Genomic DNA, 21,273 nt, shown 5'->3' with positions numbered 1-21,273 from the left:
GTATATCAAAAAAAGTTTCAAAAACTGTTGGCATTCTTTCTAAGATCACATATTATGTACCCCGCCGTGCTCTGATGACTCTCTATTACTCCCTCATCTATCCATATCTCAACTATGGTATTTGTGCTTGGGATTCTACTACCCAAAATCATTTACGTCCTCTAATTACTCAACACAAAGCTGCTATTAGGACAATATCCAACTCTGGCCCCAGACATCACTCGGTACCCCTACTCAAATCTCTGAATATGTTAGATATTAAGTCACTGCACATTCTCTCATGTGTATTATACATATATAAAACGCTGAACTGTAATGCCAATCCTGACCTCAAAAGCTTCATAGAAGGTTGTAACAGAACCCATGAGCAACACATCAGAAATAAATACAGTTTTGATATTCCAAGAGTACGACTTAATCAAACTAGAAATGCTCTACAAATCAAGGGACCCAGAATGTGGAATGACCTTCCCTACAATGTTAAAGACTGTACCTCTCTCAACCAGTGTAAGATAAAAACGAAGCTCTACCTAATAAATTCCCTGTAACCTACCTTACCCCCTCTTTTGTCAACCCATGTCTGTTTTTTTTAAACAACGCTGTTTGTCGACCTAATTGTATTTGTGCTGCTTTTTCAGCCATGTTTCCCCCTTTTTTATCTCAATTTTATTTGTTCTCAACACATTTTATTCTTTATACTCAATTAGTATTAAGCTTTAGACATTTAAGTTTTACATGCCCGAAACGCTTTGCGTAATAGTGGCTTTAGGCATTGTATGTACTAGCCCTATCTATAAATCCATCATTCGTTGTAAAATCTGTTGTATGTATGTACCAAACCTAAATAAACATTTATTTATTTATTTATTTATTTATTAAAACAGGCATCAACTATGTTTACAAATGATTTGAAAGTATTAGTAAAGTAGATCTGAATAAACTTGGATTGAGGGCTGGGGTACGATTAGCTGAGTGTTCGGCCGTCAGCGAGTCAGCTGGAGAGAGCTGAGACTGGACTGGCTTGTTCTTCTCTGGTCTGGCGGGGTGGTGTCCACAACTTTCTGTGTTGCTCTGTATCCCTCTCCTCTTCCTCCTCCTCTTCCCTTACCTTACCCTGTGTCTAGTGTACAAAGCTAAGTATAGTGCTACATTTTCGTTTTCTGGCATAAGTGTATAGTAATATGTATAGGTCACGCTAGTGTTTATATTGCTAAGTTGCTCTAAGGGATCAAAGTGGATCCACGTGTGCTCAAGTGGTACCATTGAGCTACCTAGAGTCCTTGCTAGTGTCCCTGGCCTAGTAGACTTTACCCTAGTTTGTCCTAATTGTAAAACCTTGTATCCTGTCTATGTGGACCAAGGCTTTTAACGTAAGATAGTGTGGTAAAGTAATTATTGTTATTGTTATTTAATGTATATGGGGGTTTGTTAAGAGGGTTTAATAAATAAGTTAGTTTTAAAGGAGTATCCATTTTTCCTGTGTAGGAGATCAATGATCTACCTCTAGGCTGACATTTTCTTGAAGCCAATAAGTTAACACTGTTTTATATTTTATTGGGGGCCGGGCCTTTATGATCTCCATTAATGGTAATACATCCTGATTCTAACTGCTGATCCTTCTCCTGTAATACTCCATCCCCCCATATCAGCCCATAAACTCATAACAAGTGGTTGGCCTGACCGGGAGGAACACTTTAATTGTAAAAAATTAAATTTTTGAGTGCCAAAACTAAAAATTCTTGTTTTCTGAAGAATGGTTGTGTGTTAGCCTAGGGTCCAGCTCATCTAGCAAAGGATACATCTTGCACTGTCTGGACACCCAGCTGGATCCCTTCACGATTGAGGTTAGCCTTGGCCTGTGGCCTTGTGGCCTTGTGTTAGGGGCCATGCAAATTTTTGTTTTTTCCAATTTTTATTTTTTTTATTTTTATTTGGCTAGGAGCTAAATTAATTAGTGATGGAGGTTAAAATGCAGTAACTGGCAAATGATCCTTCAGTGGTAGAGATTAAGAAGCTCACCAAATCTAATTTAGTATTGTTAGGCAAGGAATTTGGCCTCGAGTTAAACGACACTGATAAAAAGTGGGCCTTGGTGAATGAAATTTTACAGCATTGTATAGACCAAGAACTATTGCCAAGTTATATAATTTTATGCCAGCCCAGTCCAGCTGAAAGTGTACCTAGTAGAAATATGGAGTTAGAATTACAACTAGCCCAGTTAAGACTGGCAGAGCAAGAGGCTAGAGTAGCAGAACAAAAGACTAAATTATTAGAACAAAATGCTAAGGTAGAAGAGCAAAGGCTCAAAAATGAGGCGGCAAGAATTAGAGCAGATACTGATGTACCACCACCTGCCCAGGACTCAAACCCCAGGCATTCTGATAAAAAGCATAACTTGCCTGAATTTTCCGAGTCAGACCCTGAATGATTTTTCAACCATTTTCAGAGACTAGCCATGTCCATGAACTGGCCAAGGGAAGAGTTGGTGAAAATCTTCAACCCGTTCTCGCAAATTCGTATAGTCAATATTGACTTATTAACTACGTGCATAGGTGATATACTAAACATAATAGATACCCTTAAAAAGCTTCATAGAAAACACCGACCTTACCTAACCTTGTTAGTATGTTAAGATTAGCATCTTATTACTTCGTAATTACAATTATTACTTAACCTATACCTATAATAGGTTAAGTAACAATTGTAATTACGAAGCTATAAGATGCTTATCTTAACATACTAACAAGGTTAGGTAAGGTCGGTGTTTTCTATGAAGCTTTTTAAGGGTATCTATTATGTTTAGTAAGTCACCTATGCACGTAGTTAATAAGTCAATATTGACTATACGAATTTGCGAGAACGGGTTGAAATCTTACAGGGGCAGCTTAGGGGTAAAGCACAAGATATTTTTATAAACATGCCTGACGATGAGTGTTTTAAATATAGTAAAGTCAGGGAACGAATTTTGAGGACATATGAAATTACGCCTGAAGCTCACCGCCAAGCTTATCGCAACCTTAGGCCTACTCACAACCAACCTTTCACTGAATTTGCTAATTACCAAATTAGATTGTTTGACAAATGGATTCGCTCGGCTAAAGCCGAAACATACAAGCCACTCAAGAATTTAGTTTTAGTGGAGAACTTTATAGATAATATGCCAGAGAATGTAGCACGTTACATTAGAGGAAGGATAGAGGTAGATTCTAATATTGTGGATTTGGCCAAGATGGCAGAAAACTACCAATTGGCGGACAAAAGGCCCAATAAAAATAATTATAGCCCACAGAGTAACAAAACTTATACCCACAGCCAGTCCAGACCAGCTCATTCTAACCCTATAACTTATGCACCTTCTCTTTCAGACATAACTAACCCTGTTAAATTGTCTAGCCCCACGGCACCTAAGGGTGAACCAAAGGGCAATCCTGTTAGTAATGTCTCTAATGTTAGTAATGAGTAAACTTGGATTGAGGGCTACGGTACGATTAGCTGAGTGTTCGGCCGGCAGCGAGTCAGCTGGAGAGAGCTGAGACTGGACTGGCTCGTTCTTCTCTGGTCTGGTGGCGTGGTGTCCACAACTTTCTGTGTTGCTCTGTATCCCTCTCCTCTTCCTCCTCCTCTTCTCTTACCTTACCCTGTGTCTAGTGTACAAAGCTAAGTATAGTGCTACATTTTCGTTTTCTGGCATAAGTGTATAGTAATATGTATAGGTCACGCTAGTGTTTATATTGCTAAGTTACTCTAAGGGGTCAAAGTGGAACCACGTGTGCTCAAGTGGTACCACTGAGCTACCTAGAGTTCTTGCTAGTGTCCCTGGCCTAGTAGACTTTACCCTAGTTTGTAATAATTGTAAAACATTGTATCCTGTCTATGTGGACCAAGGCGTTTAACGTAAGATAGTGTGGTAAAGTAATTATTGTTATTGTTATTTAATGTATATGGGGGGTTATTAAGAGGGTTTATAAATATGTTAATTTTAAAGGAGTATCCATTCTTCCTGTGTAGGAGATCAATGATCTACCTCTAGGTTGACATTTTCTTGAAGCTAATAAGTTAATACTGTTTTATATTTTATTGGGGGCCGGGCCTTTATGATCTCCATTAATGGTGATACATCCTGATTCTAACTGCTGACCCTTCTCCTCTAATACTCCATCTCCCCATATCAGCCCATAAACTCATAACAAGCATCAAAACAAAACAAAACAGCCGACTGGAGGGAGGGTGCCAGGGAGCCTCCAGGGTTCTGTGGCCAACCCTAGCCACAGAAGCTGAGGAGCGCAGATAATGGCGAAGAGCCACAGCAGGATACAACACATGATGCACCTCCGGTCTGACCAACCAAGCATCAATGACCCAAAGGGCCCCTCCAGAAGCTGCTATCTCGTTCTTCACCAGAAAAGGAAGAGACGGCTGCAACCGAACAAACCGACCACCAGGAGCAAAAGAGCCGAAACCCCGAAACCAGCGATCACGAGTGAGGTGGAAGGGACGGCCCCGAAGGAACCAGAACAGACGCTGAAGCCAGACCCGACCCGACGAGTAAAAAAGCACAGCGAAGTTCAGACTCACGCATAACTGCTCGAGCAACTGCCCAGTGACCAAGAACAACCCCCCCCCCCCTCTCCCCGATACAGCTGAAGGTAAGACCGCAGTTTCAGCAACGCCTCTGGAGGAAGAGACAAGGAAACGGGCCGAGAGTCCCACACGAGACCCAGCCAGGTCCGAACCTGGGATGGAAACTGATGGGACTTCCTCCAGTTCACGAGGAACCCGATCCCGGCGAGCTGGGAAAGAACTACACACTTGGCGAGCAGACAAGCAGGCCAGCTGGGAGCCCACACAACCAGTCATCGCCGGAGGCCAGAATCTGTATCCCAGCAGAAGCAGACAGGTTACCATTATCTGGGTAAGACGCGTGAATACGCGAGGTGCCAGATTCAAGCCAAAAGGAAGGCAATGAAAGCAGTAAGCCTGCCGCCCCACAACGAAACTTAGCCAGCCCCTGAACCCTGGATGAACTGTGATGTGCCAATTCGCATCTCGGAGGTCCAGAGATACCATCCAAGCACCCAGCTCCACATGAAGCCGGACCTGGGACAGAATGGTCATCCAAAAAGAGGGACAAGGCATCCAGGGGTTCAGACGGAACAAGGTGAGAATGAACGTCAATGAACGTCAGATCCACACAGTTCCGTTTCAGCACTGGAAACAGGCGCGAAACCCCCTGAGGGACAGGGTACTTTCAACCACGCCCAAGCATACCCACTTCAAGATGACCCGTCAGAGCGCAGGGAAAGAAGCCAGACCTGAACCCCCTGAAGGAGGAGACGCCGCCCAACGCCACCACAAGCCGGAGGACACGACCCGAAATGCCCACAAATCGTAGGGATCAGGTGTGAGCAAACAGTGTAAGCCTCCTCCCCCCACCCCCCAGTTCAACTACTTGGGCTGGACGGTAGAGCGATGGTCTCGCTTCATGCAGGTCGGCGTTCAATCCCCGACCGACCAAGTGGTAGGGCACCAATTCCTTCCCCTCGTCCCATCCTAAATCCTTATCCTGACCCCTTCCCAGTGTGCTATATATATATATATATATATATATATATATATATATATATATATATATATATATATATATATATATATATATATATATATATATATATATATATATATATATATATATATATATATATATATATATATATATATATATATATATATATATATATATATATATGTGTGTGTGTGTGTGTGTGTGTTAGTATATTTTGGTAGCAGTCTTTCCTGTAGACATATATTATTAAATATGACCGAAAGGGTAAGATTAATAATTCTAACACGAATTTTCTCAATATTTCTTATATTTCTTTTTACTGTTGATGGTAACTGAAAAATCAATTCTCCAAAATTCATTTTTATTTCTAGTCTGACGCGACACTTGAACGTGTTTCGTAAAACTTATTACATTTTCAAAGACTTTAGTTTACACACACACAACTATAACTGAACAGAGTTTAAAACAGCTTCGATTTTATACCTGCATTTGGGTGAAGTGATATGTTACAACAGTTTTGGATGAGGTGAAAACAAACTTTCAACACAAGACAGAACACGAAACAATGGGTATAATATTGACCACGCATTGACACCTGCCATTGGAGGACTGCCGAACATCTATACTCCAACACTTTCCCATCACATTTAATGGGGGCCTGTCCACGGAGCTTCACTCAGGTACTAGTACCAGAACGTCAATTTGTGGTAAGCGTACTTGGCTTTGCTAAAGTTGCTTTTCAATATTATCATTAATTTTTATATTTATATGGTGCTGTGTGTCTTGTGCATTCCGAGAGTAGCATATGGTGAGTGTGGGATAACTTCGGATTACGTGGTGACTGTAGGCCGCAGTCATTCTCTTAATTGGTCATCTCTCCCTCCGTGTTATTACTCGTGTTTACCACCTTTTGTCCCTAGGATATTTCTCATATTATCGGCAGATCATCATTGTGGTACCCTTGTACTTTGGTTTGTCTTCGGGTCAAAGCACCCTATCTTCTGCAATCCGACCGAAGGAGGATAAGAGGGCTAGTTCCTCTTAATAAGAGGGTTCCTCTAGCACGGACTACGTTGCTGAGTTGGGACCTCAGCAGCAGTTCTCGTCACCAGTTGACACTCGCACCCCTACACGTCGGTCAGAGATGATGATATTTACTTAGGTAGGGAATTAGCTTCCTTTTTACAGAGCAAAAAGTTCGCTAATTCAGTAAGTATCATATTCATTTAGTGGGAAACCCTTGCTTATGTCCTATAGAGACTCGGAAGGTATGCCTACATTCTTGGACTACCTAATTTACTTTTGGAGCAATTAAATGTTTCATTTGTTTTAGAAACTCAGTTTCACTTATTTAGTAGGATTTTCTTGCCCTTATTCTCTTACATTGAGTACCGGGTACAAGATTTCCTGCAATTTTGATTGACTAATCATTTACCATCCTATAATTAACTTTAATTGTTAAAGAATAAAATTCCACAGGTTTGTTACCAGTTGCCACGTTATCCTGTTTCTGACATTTACCATATCACAACTATATTCGTTGTACATTTATTTGCTATCTTTCACCATGTTTCGTCTCCAAGCTTCCCGTAACGATCCAGCAGGTGAAATAGGGACCTTATGTCGTGCCAAGAGGACTGAATTACAAACTCTTGCACACGAGTATCAACTAGATGTTCCCCATGGAGCCAACAATAATGAATTACATAACTTAATTGTGGATCACCTCTTAGATGAAGGGACAATTGACTCTGAAACTCACGATACTTATTTTATTACAGATAAACAAGATTTGGCAACTATGAAACTCCAACTAGAACTTGCAAAACTTGAGAGGGAGCAACAGCAAGAAGCTATCCACATGAGAGAAAGAGAGGCTGCCCTGGAGAAAGAAGCTCTACAAATGAGGAAAGAAGAAGCTGCAATGAGGAAAGAAGAGCAAGAAAGAGAGGCGGCCCTAAGGGAAAGAGAAGCTGCAATCAGGAAAGAACAAGAACGAGAGGTGGCCCTCAAGGAACGTGAGACTACAATACTCAGAGAGCGTGAGCGAGTACAGCTTGAAGCAAAACATCGTCACCTGGAGATACAACGCGAGCATGACAAACAGCAAGCGGATATGGTTATAGAATGTCGTCAACGAGAACTCACATTGGAGACTACACACCACATTCAACGCCAGCAGGCTACCGCTAGTCTTCCTGTAAGTTTCAATGTCTCCCATGCAAGTAAGTTAATGCCACCATTCGTTGAGACAGAGATTGATGTCTTTTTTACCACCTTTGAGACCCTAGCTAATAAACTTAGCTGGCCTGCTGATCAATGGTCCACCCTTCTCAGAGTGCATCTCACAGGTAGAGCTGCAGTTACTCTCAGAACCTTAGCGTCTGAGAATGACTACCAGACCCTGAAGCAAGCAGTTTTGGACGCCTGCCTTCTCTCCACCGAAAGCTAAAGACGAAAATTCCGTGACCATCTTAAGGCAAGTACCACCACCTTTCTAGAATTTGCCAATACCAAGAAAAGATATTTCATGAAATGGCTGGAAGCAGCACATGTCTCTACATTTGCTGAACTTATCAACCTCATGCTAGTTGAGGAATTCTTGAGACATGTTCCCCCTTCCGTCCGTTTATATCTAGCAGATAAAGAAGAAACCGACTACATCAAATGTGCGAAGTCAGCTGACACCTACAGCCTCATCCTTCGGCTTACACCAGAACCCCCTTCCAGTAAGAAGTCTTGGTACAGTTACAATAAAGTGAGTACAGAGGAAGCGAGCTCACAATTATATTGTAAGTATTGCAAACTCTATGGACATACCATAGATAGATGTGTGAAGGCTCAATACAAGAGCAATGAATCAACTAAACCCAAACAGACTCCTCCTAAGTCCGGTAAGCCTGTGATGAATGTTGGTGTTAATGTTAATGATCTTTCTCTCTTCAGTAAACACCTGTATCCTGGAACTGTCTCTACCAACGGTACAGATTCGGAGGGACGTTTCAATTTGAAGATCTTGAGGGACACAGCGGCTCTTCAGTCCATTATAATGAAATCGGCTGTGCCTAACGTCACCTACACCGGGGAAACCGTCCTTATCACTGACCTCACTGCTACCACTCCATATCCACTCGCCAGAGTCCACCTGGATTGTCCCTTTGTGACAATCCAGGATAGGCGGCGGAAGACCCAGCTGTAAAGCAGTATCAAGGTATTTCCCCCACTGTGTTGGTATCTGTCATTTAAAGGTCCATACCTCCACAGTGAAACCTTCCCTGCTTCTCCTGAAAGCACTAACACTGAGTCGGTGCTTTCCAAATCGGAAATCCTACCTGATCTTCATCCCAATTTACAGGACTATAATAGTGCTCCTTTGCCGTGTTCTAATCCTATTCTCGCCTCGCCAGATATCACGAAGCCTTTCATCCTCCATGTCGACGCCAGTGGTACCGGCATCGGGGGTGACCTGATGCAACAACGAGGCGAGGAGATTCTACCTGTTAGCTACTACAGCTACAAGGAACTACAGCACGATCAAAAGGGAGCTACTCATCGTCCTGAACTTGCAGCACTTCGAACCATACCTAAAAAGTGCTCGGTCTACCACCATCTACTCGGACCACAATCCCCTACACTTCCTGCAGCAAGCCTAATTCAACAATCGACGGCTTATACGATGGGCTAGATATCTGCAGAATTTCAACCTGGAGATCTCTACATCAAGGGGTCTGACAACATCATAGCAGACGCCCTCTCCAGAGTCTATGAGGTAGAGGCTGCTCCACCTACCACTCAACCTCCTGAAGACGTAACTTCACCCGGAACCGCAGGCTTCGGGGGAGAGTTGTGACGATAATCTCTTTCAAGAGAGATTGAGCCTGCTCTTCCCTACTTAAAGTTATGTCAATTATAAAAGCACAAGATGCTACATTCAAGATACGTCACCGGTAGCACAAAACGTTTTGACCAGGAGGCAAAACATACCCAAGAACCCCCCTACTCCACACACCCTCCAAGCCGGCTCGTCGTCAACCAGCAAACTACCCATCCCAGCCTGCCTGCTCCTGATTGGTGACTCGCCGACCGCGCACCTGCACCCTGCACCTCAGCGCCATCTACATGAGTCGACGTCTGAGCCTGAAGCAGCCATCAACTTCAGAATATTCTTTGTGCTCTTAGAGTTGACATCTCTCTCTGGCATACTAAGCTCTCTGGCTTTCGTATACTAAGGGAGGTCTCAGCTAAAGCCAATATTCTCAGCACCATTTCACATTATATTATTTAATCTATTGTGTTTTTGCATTTATCTTTGTTATTTTATTGCACCAGTCATTTACCTGAGATTTGTCTTTATTTTCATTTATGTTTAAAGTAAATATATTAAAATTTCATTGTTCATACTTTGTGTTTTACGTGTTCCTCCCTCTAACTTACCACAGACAACAGGCAAGCAGTCTATCTTTTTTTTGTAAGTGTGACCAGGCATTGACACCTGCCATTGGAGGACTGCCGAACATCTACACTCCAACACTTTCCCGTCACAAATTACTCACAGAAACATACTGGAGCCTGTCAGTAAGGTAAGATTTGAGGTATTGCAGGGAGTGTCCTCTGACTCCATAATGATGTAATTTAAGAAGGTTTTGGTGGTTGACAGTGTCAAAAGCCTTACGCAGGTCCACAAATAACCCAACAGGGAACTCATTTTTATCAAGAGCTCCATGAATCAAGTTAATCATACTAATAAGTGCATCGTTAGTGCTTTTTTGGGGGGTCTGAATCCATATTGACAAGAGCTAAGTATATTGTGTTTGGCTAGATAAGAGTAAAGCTGCTTGTAGATTAGTTTCTCTAATATTAGATTAGTAGATATAAATTCTCAACACATGATATTTGTGGTTCATTATGGTGCACAAACATGTAGATAGGTATATACAATGTGTGCATGTAGTGCAATAACAACAAAAACACTGTTTGATTGATCGTAGAATATACATAGAACATATTTGAATTCCAAAATTTTGAGTATTGCTATGCTCCACACATTTCTTTTTTATTTATAAATATAAGTACAAAATAGTCAAAGAACAAAACAGGCAAGTACCTAATGAAACAAAACATAAAAAAACAGGACACACATAACAGAGTAACAATACATAACTACAAGCAGGATACACACAATAAGGACACAAAGAATGAAACACACAAAATAAATAGCACATAGAATATACAACCCCAAATCGGGCACTGCACACACACAAAACATTAAGGGCATGAAAGAAAAAAGTACAGAAACACGAACAAGGGAAGCCATGAACTTAACCCAGGAAGCGCACCCATAAACATATCCAGAAGGCTGTAAGTACACAAAAACAAAAAATCAACCAGCTCCACAAGCCATATACCCATACACAACACATGCAGGGTGTACAACAATACACCCTGCCTCGCAAATCACACACAGAGAGTCGGAAGTACATAACTACAACCAGCCTTACATAACATATACAGAAATAGTGACACACATAAATTACCAGCACCACACAACAACCACAGAAATACATAATTATGCATCAGAAAGAAAGAAAAATAAGGTCCACACATTGAACTATATCAATTCCACAAATTCCACACTTTTTAATAATATTACAGCACAAAACCAGAGAAGAAATGAAAGAGAAACATCAAAATAATTGTGACAATTTATATTCGCGGTAACTGCCACTGGCAGAGGTGGCACGAGCAGAGGTGCCATGAGCACAATCAGAGAACACTGTATGAGCATCAGAGGTCCATGGTTGTTCAACGTCCTCCCAGCGAGCATCAGAAATATTGCCGGAACAACCGTGGACATCTTCAAGAGGAAACTAGATTGTTTCCTTCAAGGAGTGCCGGACCAACCGGGCTGTGGTGGGTATGTGGGCCTGCGGGCCGCTCCAAGCAACAGCCTGGTGGACCAAACTCTCACAAGTCAAGTCTAGCCTCGGGGCGGGCTTGGGGAGTAGAAGAACTCCCAGAACCCCATCAACCAGGTAACAGAGTGGCAGGGTCGAGTGACCCCGTCAGCTTCATCACTAGGCGCCTATAATTTGCTCAACTTCTCAGCTCCATCACGGCTAAAGTATGTCACATACAATATATTTTTTTAATTTCTTGTGGTCAGAGACTGCACTTTATTAATATAGGCAGAGAAAAAAAATTGGAAATATTTTATTTTCAGTTCACCACGGGAATGTCATATTTCTAGTCCACGCAGCACGGTGGTTGACTTGCCCAACCATTCATATTTTGCCCGGGAATCGAACCCGGGATCCCGGGATCTTCCACTGGGAGTCAAGGAAGCAAAGTGTACTACAATACCCATCACATCCCAACTAATATAACAAATACACAAATATATGTAACCTTACCTCGAAGGCAAACCAAGCGTATGGTGATATTGCATCATAAAAAAAATCAATTTTCTTGCTGGCCACGGCCGAGGAGCGGGTGGAGAGCATCCTGGTGAGGTTCAAGGCTGCTAGCATACTGGGGCTTACAGATAGTCACGTCGTGCAGGCTGCCAAGATAGTGTATCAGGCAGGCGCTGATACACTATCAGTTGGTTCGGCGGGTTATAAACTCTCTAAGTGGTTAGTCAAAGTTTTGTCCCCTATAGTTAGTACTATTTCCAACTCACACTTGACAAACAATGTGGACTTAGGTAATAAGCTATCCACACTGAATTTAAATTTTGATTTTAAACTAATAAGTTTCGATGTGACCTCTTTATTCACTAAAGTTCCTGTTGATGATCTGTTAGAATTTCTACGTGAGGAACTGCCTAAATATAATTTGAGCTTGCAGACCAATAAAGTATTGGAACTTATCAAATTGTGTATAAAAGACAATTATTTTAGTTTTAATGGAAAAATTTTCAAACAAACATTTGGAATGGCGATGGGCAATCCCCTTTCCCCAGTTTTAAGCAATTTGTATATGGAATTCTTCGAAACAAAAATCTTATCCAGGATTATCCCGGCTAATGTAGTTTGGTTTAGGTATGTTGATGATATTTTGTGCTTATGGCCGTGCGACAAAGACCAGATAGTTTTTCTTAATGAACTCAATTCTTTGGTACCTTCAATAAAATTTACTTGTGAGACTGAGGAGAATGGTACTCTTCCGTTTTTGGACATTATGATTCATAGAGTCACTAGAAAGTTCAAATTTAATGTGTATAGGAAACCTACCAATGTGGGGTCGTATGTTCATTTTTATTCGAATCATCATAGTAAAGTTAAACAGGCAGTATTTTCAGGAATGTTTCTACGAGCTTTGAGGGTATGCAGCCCTGAGTTTTTTGATGAACAGATTGCTAAAATATATGAAATTGGGAAGAGTTTACAATATCCTAAGAGGTTTTTGGATTTCTCGTTTGAACAAGCCAAGCGTACGTTTTATAATCACGTCCCTAAGGCGAAACCAGAAATTATCAACTCATTGGTGGTACCTTATGCGAGTGGACTTGAAAAATTGTCTCTGATTTTTAAGAAACTTAATATAAATTTGGTGTTCACTAATAGTACGATCAAATCCAATTTAATAAAAAACTCCCCTGGTACAGCAGGTTGCGTGTATTCGATTCCCTGCAATGATTGTGATTCTGTGTACATTGGACAAACAGGAAAGTCCTGACAATTGCGGTTGTCACAACATGCTTATAGTATTAGAACTGCCCAAACGTCTAATGCATTGTATCTACATACGAGTTTATGCGATCACAATATTAACTGGAATAGGGCAAAAAGCATTACCAATTGTGGGGATTTCATGGAACGGAATTTAATTGAGTCTGCTCTAATCAGTCAGTGTCCAAATCTTCTTAATGTTAGTACTGGAATGTACAAACTTGATCAATTTTTAAGTTATAATATTGCACAACAGTTTAAGAAAAAACTCTGATAGAGAGGTTTACAATGTCTCATTACAATTTTATATTCATATATTGTGTGTTCATGAGGCTTTTCTTTAATCTTTCATCCTTATTCTCTGACCGCTTAATCCTCTTTGACCATTCTAAGCTAAGCTATACCTGTTTCTGGTTAATTATTTCCCTAGGGATGGGTTGGTTAGGTGTCGGCCTGTATATCCTCCCCCTTCTCCCTTCTCCTCTAGCCAGTCTGGTGCTGACAAAGGCTTTAACAAGTCGAAACGTTCACCTCCTTTCATATTTCTCTGTGGATTTTCCGCATATATATATATATATATATATATATATATATATATATATATATATATATATATATATATATATATATATATATATATATATTTTTTTTTTTTTTTTTTTTTTTTTTTTTTTTTTTTTTTTTTTTTTTTTTTTTTTTTTTTTTTTTTTTAACAATAGGGAAGGGAGTACCACCTCTGGCTGGAAGAAGGGGGACCCATAGCCTCGGAGGAAACCACACATAACGCATTGGAGGGAATGTGGGTCCCCTCCAATACAGTTTCTGTGTGCTTTTCTCCTACCACCCCCTTCCCTTTTTTTTTTTTTTTCCTTTATTGTGTATTTAAAGGTTACAAAACATACAAGACAAATGCCTAAAGGTTATGGATCTCTTGAAGCTCCTCCGCTTCTGGACAGGAACCGAGGACGCAGCAAGCATTTCCCCTCTGGATCGCCACACTGAGACGCTGAAATAAAAAACTGGAAGCCCTTGGGTCTCTGGTGACGTCAATGAGCTTGGACCCCAATTCCTTGAGAAATCCCAAGGCACTCTTGCCCCAGGGGCCATGCGTCTCAGACGCTATGGGAACAAAGAGGTATTGACCTTCCAGTCGCCTGTACTTGAGTGATTTTGCTGTTTCCTTGTGGTTGGCCGCCCCACCTGCTTGATCAGCTCCGAAGTGTACATAGGTGTCAGCCAGGGTGGATACACATGTGTAGTCCCACACCAACTGTCTACCCTCCTTCCATGAGTATATGGTGATGCCATCAGGGCGAAGTGCTGGGAAATCCGGGTTTTGGACCCCTAGGATGCGAGGTTCTCTCTCCGCTGGGCACCCAGCTGAGACGAGGCTTCTCTTGATGATGTCATTGACCTCGTTGTGTCTTGCATGCCAGCCCTTTGTGCTTCCGCAATGCAACCCATGCAGTCCGTATTGGTCTGCTTCCACCCTGTTGCAAATACACTTGTATTCAGTGTGAATTGGGGCACCAAGGCGGAGGGCCACTGCTACACGAAGGGATTCTGGATCTAGGCGCGTGCCCATTGCAGACATGGGCCAGGAGGAAGTCTCCTGCATGGGGGGCACGCACTGCTCTGAGGCGGGCTTTCTCCTTGTCTGATGTTGCGACGCTTAGCATGGCATCAGCTACTTTTTCCACTAGAGGGTGGTCCCAGCCGGACTGTTTGTGTTGTTTTGTTGGCTCTATAATGGTTGCTGGGGCTGCAAGAACATTCCACTGATTTGAACATTCAGTGAAAGCAGGATCGTGTATTCCTGCTGAATCTCTCAGGGTTGCAGGTAAAATATCTCTGACGAGGTCGTGCGATGCATGAGAGGAGGAAAGGAAGGCTGGTAGAGCAATTTGGGAGGCTGTGCGGACACCAAGGCCGCCGAGTCTTACAGGAAGGGTTGCTTGCTCCCACTGAGAGTCGTCCAATGGCAGGTTCAGGACTTTCACCAGCATGGACCTCAGAAGGGTGTCATACACATTTAACTTAGGGCTGCTGTAGGATGGAGAACATCTCAGAAAGTAGGTCAACTTAGGGAGAGACAGGCATCTTGTAAGGAGAAAGAGAGCATCATGGGCATCAATCTTGTCAATCCTGTCCTGCATTCTCTTTAGGTCAGTGATTTTTGCAGCCAGGACCTCCTCGATTGCTCGTGGGCCAATGGGGGCACCCAGGAGAGTGCAGTCCGGTGGTTCGACAACGAGAATGTCTGGAAGAGCATTTTGTATTTGCCCAGTGATGTCTGGGTTGCGGGAGATTATTTCACATTTGGATGCATTGAGAATGAGGCCTAAGGCTGCTCCCTGCTCCTGGATTTTCCTTATATCCCCCAAAATGGTTTCCGGAGTTCCAGCTAGAGTGCCATCATCCAGGTACCAGATGTTTAGCTCGCTTGTCAGACTATCAGTGACCTCTTTGATAGCTAGGCAGAAAAGGAGGGGGGCTAAGGGGTCACCTTGTTGGACACCATCACAGGAGTTTATTTCATGCTCCCCAAAAAGAAGCTTAGAGTCCCCACTGTAGCACGATCGGATGAATGGGTAAAGGGGACGGAAATGGTTGTGTACAGCCCTGAGGACAGCGTCTCGTCTGACTTGATTGAAGGCATTTTTGAAGTCAAGCTTTACTAGTGCCTTCTGGTCCGGGAGATCAGCAATGTAAGCCCGCGCTGCATGTGCTGCAGTTTCACAACCTAGGGGAATCCCAAACCCGAGCTGATGAGGTTTCAGCAAGGTGGCTGCTTCCTGGCTGATAGATCTCACTGCAGCCTTAGCTACGAGGCGTCGGAGGGTGTTGCCAACGGCAATGGGCCTGATACCCCTATCCTTCTTTTTTAGAGCACAGAGTGCTGTTCCATAAAAGACAGGCCTGATGTCCTCAGGGATGCCGCCAGCCAAACACATGTTGGAGAATGTGGTAAGTTCCACTAGAAGGTCCTTTGCAGCATCTCCAAGCACCGGGTTCAGCATTTGTTTGATGTGCTGGGGTCTTAGGCCTGTAAAGCCCCCTGCTGAACCTATTGGGAAAGACATAGCTGCTTTATACACCTCAGATTCTCGAACAGTCAAGGATTCTATGCCAGCATTGTTTTCCTGGGGATCCCTGCTGCTGTCTGGGGCTCTGGGTGGGTGTTTGTCTTGAAGAGCCTCTGCTGTCGTGGCGTTCCTGGGGGCAATAGTGTCATCGCTGGTCATGATTCTGATGGCACCTGTGGTATTGCCCTCTTCTATTTTCCTGATGATCTGTGCTCTCATTTTGTGGTTCTCAGATGAGTTATTGTTGGTCGTCCTGCGGCTGGTGTTCTTGGCACGAGGGGGGAGGCGGACCAGGACCAGGTGTATATATATATATGTCGTACCTAGTAGCCAGAACGCACTTCTCAGCCTACAATTCAGGGCCCGATTTGCCTAATAAGCCAAGTTTTCCTGAATTAATATATTTTCTCAAATTTTTTTCTTATGAAATGATAAAGCTACCCATTTCATTATGTATGAGGTCAATTTTTTTTATTGGAGTTAAAATTAACGTAGATATATGACCGAACCTAACCAACCCTACCTAACCTAACCTAACCTATCTTTATGGGTTAGGTTAGGTTAGGTAGCCGAAAAAGCTAGGTTAGGTTAGGTTAGGTAGGTTAGGTAGTCGAAAAACAATTAATTCATGAAAACTTGGCTTATTAGGCAAATCGGGCCTTGCATAGTAGGCTGAGAAGTGCGTTCTGGCTACTAGGTACGACATATATATATATATATATATATATATATATATATATATATATATATATATATATATATATATATATATATATATATATATATATATATATATAGATAGATAGATAGATAGATAGATAGATAGATAGATAGATAGATAGATAGATAGATAGATAGATAGATAGATAGATAGATAGATAGATAGATATGTATAGTATAGTAGGCGTCCATCAGTCTCAGGAGACTATGGAGTTGCGCTCTGGTGTTGGCCTGATCTGAAGTGGCCTCACCAGGGTACAAAGCCAGGGTAGGGTGATTCGGGGGAGAAGCTGTTACCCAGGCAGCAGGTCTTCCCCTAGTAGTAGGGATGACAGTCCAGCGTCCTTTTTTTCGGGAAAAGAGGACGCTGGACTGTCGGAGGTTCCAGGTGAATTTGGCCAGTCACTGATTTGGAATTAAGGAGTTCTTATGAGGAAAATAATTTCTGAGATCTTAGAAGTTTGTTAAGAGTTCTTATGGGAAAAAATAAGTTAGAAAATCTTACTTGTTTAAATCGTCCACTGTCATGTTCTGTCAGTGGACGACACGGGGTCAAAGATGTAAGGAAAGCTCCAGATGTGGCCAATAACAAATTACTAGAGCAAATGAATAATGATCGTTAAATGCTCGGTGGCTGAAAGTGGAGTGTTAAATGTCCCGAATAAAGACTGCAATAGAGTGCCTGGATGGCGTTCCTGAATGAATGGGTGTAAATTGCGCGGTACCACGCAAGAGTGTGTCCCAATAAATTTTGGTGGGCTAACGTAATCATCCCAGTCATGAAGCCTACTAAGTGAAGCGTATTAGACGTACCTCAGTGTTGGTGGGTACTAACACTGCGACCATGATAATTATATATAGGAAACAACCACAGCAAATAATCATTACAATGGCTATAACGAGATATAAGTTATTAGGGTTGAGGTGTCCATAAAATGCATAATAATACAGCCGCTGAAGGGGAGGAACACCAGCGTAGAGAGACTGCTGATACCCGGAGGTGAAGAAAGGACCAGAAGAAGTACCTCTGTGAAAATGAGAATATAATGCAGAAAAACTATACTGTTGAAAACCCGGGCATGTGCCGTGCATGGGCCGAAAGGCGAGGTGGGTCCCAGACAGTAGTGTAGTGGTGCGGCGGGACCCAGCGTGGACAGAAGAGTTGCAGAGGGGCCTCAGCACAAGGAGGAGCACAGGCTGGCCTGGCCTGGGGCGTAATAAACTGAAGGAGCATAAGAAACTGAAGCGTCCCAGCTTGATGCAGGAGAAACTGAAGCGTTCCAGCTTGATGCAGGAGAAACTGAAGCGTTCCAGCTTGATGCAGGAGAAACTGAAGCGTTCCAGCTTGATGCAGGAGAAAATGAAGCGTTCCAGCTTGATGCAGGAGAAAATGAAGCGTTCCAGCTTGATGCAGGAGAAACTGAAGCGTTCCAGCTTGATGCAGGAGAAACTGAAGTGGCCCAGCTTGATGCAGGAGAAACTGAAGTGGCCCAGGATGGCGCAATAACTGAATGGCCCAGCCTGGGGCGTAATACAAATACAAATATTTATTCAGGTAAAGTACATACATACAAGGTGAGATACAAAATGTTGATGGATTTATAGATAGAGCTAGTACATACAATGCCTAAAGCCACTATTACGCAACGCGTTTTGGGCAGAAATGCCCGAATAAACTGAAGTGGCCCAGCCTGGGGCATAATACACTAGAGCGGCCCAGCCTGGGGCATAATAGACTGAAGTGGCCCGGCCTGGGGCATATTAAACTGAAGTGGCCCTGCCCAGGGTATGATAAACTGGAGTGTCCCGGTCCGGGGCATGAGAAAGTGGCCCAGCTTGGGGCATAATACGCTGAAGCGACCCGGTCCGTGCAGAAAAACTGAAGTGTCCCAACCTGGGGCATAATAAACTGAAGTGGCCTCAGCCTGGGGCATAATAAACTGAAGTGGCCCCAGCCTGGGACATGGTAGACTGAGATGTAGTGGCCCGGCCCAGATCAGGGCTCACGGGCCTGGGATAGGGCCCGTAGGCTGGGAGTAAAGCCCGTAGCCCACAATTAGAGCCCGGGGTCCTAGAATAGAGCCCGAGGTGGAATAGGATCCGCAGGCCTGGAATAGAGCCCGTGGGCCAGGAATAGAGCCCGGAGGCCAAGAAAAGTGCCCGTAGACCTGGAATGGAGCCCGGCAGGCCTGGAACAGAGCCCTTAAACCGGGAAGACAGCCTGCGAGCCGGGAATAGAGCCCGTACACCGATGATAGAGCCCGGAGTACAATGGAGTCCGCAGGCCGGGAAGAGAGCCCGCAGGCCAAGAAAGGGGGCCCTTAGAGGGATAGATCCTGTAGGCCTGGAATAGAGCTCGTATTCCGAGAATAAAGCCCACAGGCCAAGAATAGAGCCCGTATGCTCAGAAGGAGCCCTTAGACCAAGAATAGTGCCCGTAGGGCAGTGAATAGGGCCCGCGGGCAGTTAAATAGAGCCTGTAGGGCCCGGAAAGAGGAAGGAAGGTCCCCTAGGGAGAGAAGAGAGCCTCGACCAGCCCGGCCACGTGGGGGCGAGCGCCACAACGCACTCAGGTACGCGCCGCAAACGGGCGTGCATAGGGAAGCCCTGCACGTTCGCCCCACGTTGCCCGGAGGGCTGGACGGACTGCCCGGGCGTGGCGCACGGCCTCAGCCCCGTGTGGGCATGGCACGGGAGGGAAGCTAGCTGGGGGTGAAACGTGCATGCACCCCGAGGGACACGGCTCTAGACACACGCCTGAAACACCAGGGGACGGCCCTAATAGGGAGGGTGTGGAGAATACAGATGCCCCACCAGAGGTGTGTGAGCAAAACTGTACCTAAGGGAGTCAGGAGGGAGGTAGGGTGTCCCCGCCGGATTGCACTGTGATGTCGAGGAGCCCACATCGATGACGTCGGCCAAGCTGAGGTCCGGGGCCGTGGGCGCTGGGGTAAGATCCATATCGTTGGCAAAGCACTGTTATAGTCAGACTAAGTCCTCGATTGTACTAGCGACCAGGTTCACCTGGAGTCCTGTCTACAGCGGAGCGGTGTGTTTTTGTTGTGAAGCGAGCGCCGGCTGGAGTTAAACAGAGGTCATGACCTCGTTGTTGTTACAGATTCAGCTACTCAGAACAAGTTCCAAGTAGCACGGGCTATGGTGAGCCCGTAACTTACCTGGCACAGGAGCAGGGCATGATCTCGCCTGCGCTCGCTTAAGTCGCCCCCCCCCCCCACCGTACTGCGTGCACAGCGCCTACCGTAAGGCGCTGCTCATATGTTTTTCCTCCCTCACCGAAATACCACCACTTTCGTACAATCAGTACCCATTAACTGCACCTCCGGTTTCTTGTCCCTGCTTGTCTACTGATCCATCTGTATAGCATGTGAAGGTGTCAGATGTCAAGTTTGCTTCTATATGCATCTGTGTAATATTACAAAGCAGATGAGGATTAGTCTGGTTCTTTTTTCTTTCAAGAGCCATAATCGTAAAGTCTGCTGGCAGCGATTCCCAAGGGGCTTGCATAACAAAGACTGCATGTATTTCGTCAACACCCCTCTCAGTGATTGTTTGTTACATCGAATGTATTGATGGAGTTTATTTATTTATTTATATATTTATTTTTATTTATTTATTTATTTTTTATTTTTATTCAAGAAGATACTTTGGGTTTGAGAGTATACATAGCATGGTATTTACATTCTTGCAAAGCCACTAGTACACGCAGCATTCCGGGCAGGTCCTTACTCTAACAGATAACTTTAAGTTGATGTACTGGTGTACAGGACCCCTTAACCACTCGACCATCACGACTGGACAAGAGATGATGGTAGCGGAAGCTAATTCCCCATCATCCCGCCGGCACTCTGATGGTAATCTTGGGCATGGTATTTTATCAAATCACCTCATTCTTTGGGGCACACGTGAGGAACATAAATGCGAACAAGCCTGAATGGTCCCCAGGCATATATGCAACTGAAAACTAACACCTCAGAAGTGAGTCGAACCCAAACTGAATGGAGCACACTGCAACTGGTGTACAGGACCCCTTAACCACTCGACCATCACGACCGGACAAAAGATGATGGTAGCCGAGGCTAATTCCCCATCATCCCGCCGGCACTCTGGTATGGTATTTTATCAAATCACCTCATTCTTTGGGGCACACGTGAGGAACACAAATGCGAACATGCCTTAATGGTTTCCAGGACTATATGCAACTGAAAACTCACAC

General features: G+C 43.8%; 1 protein-coding gene across 1 annotated transcript in view; it reads right to left on the bottom strand.

Moving 5' to 3' along the window:
- Positions 1–21,273, bottom strand: part of LOC123768304 (uncharacterized) — a 379,377-nt gene that overhangs the window by 132,138 nt on the left and 225,966 nt on the right. Inside the window, exons 6-8 of the mRNA XM_069307207.1 lie at positions 20,365–20,462; positions 17,928–18,066; positions 11,974–12,105 (exon numbers count right to left, since the gene is read on the bottom strand). Of these exons, the coding sequence (XP_069163308.1) occupies positions 11,974–12,105; positions 17,928–18,066; positions 20,365–20,462 (369 nt within the window). The remainder of the gene's footprint in view (positions 1–11,973; positions 12,106–17,927; positions 18,067–20,364; positions 20,463–21,273) is intronic.

Source organism: Procambarus clarkii, chromosome 59 (assembly GCF_040958095.1).
Source record: "Procambarus clarkii isolate CNS0578487 chromosome 59, FALCON_Pclarkii_2.0, whole genome shotgun sequence".
Lineage (NCBI taxonomy): Eukaryota > Metazoa > Arthropoda > Malacostraca > Decapoda > Cambaridae > Procambarus > Procambarus clarkii.
The sequence above is the reverse complement of the archived record's forward strand: the minus strand, read 5'-3'. Positions and strand labels throughout refer to the sequence as shown.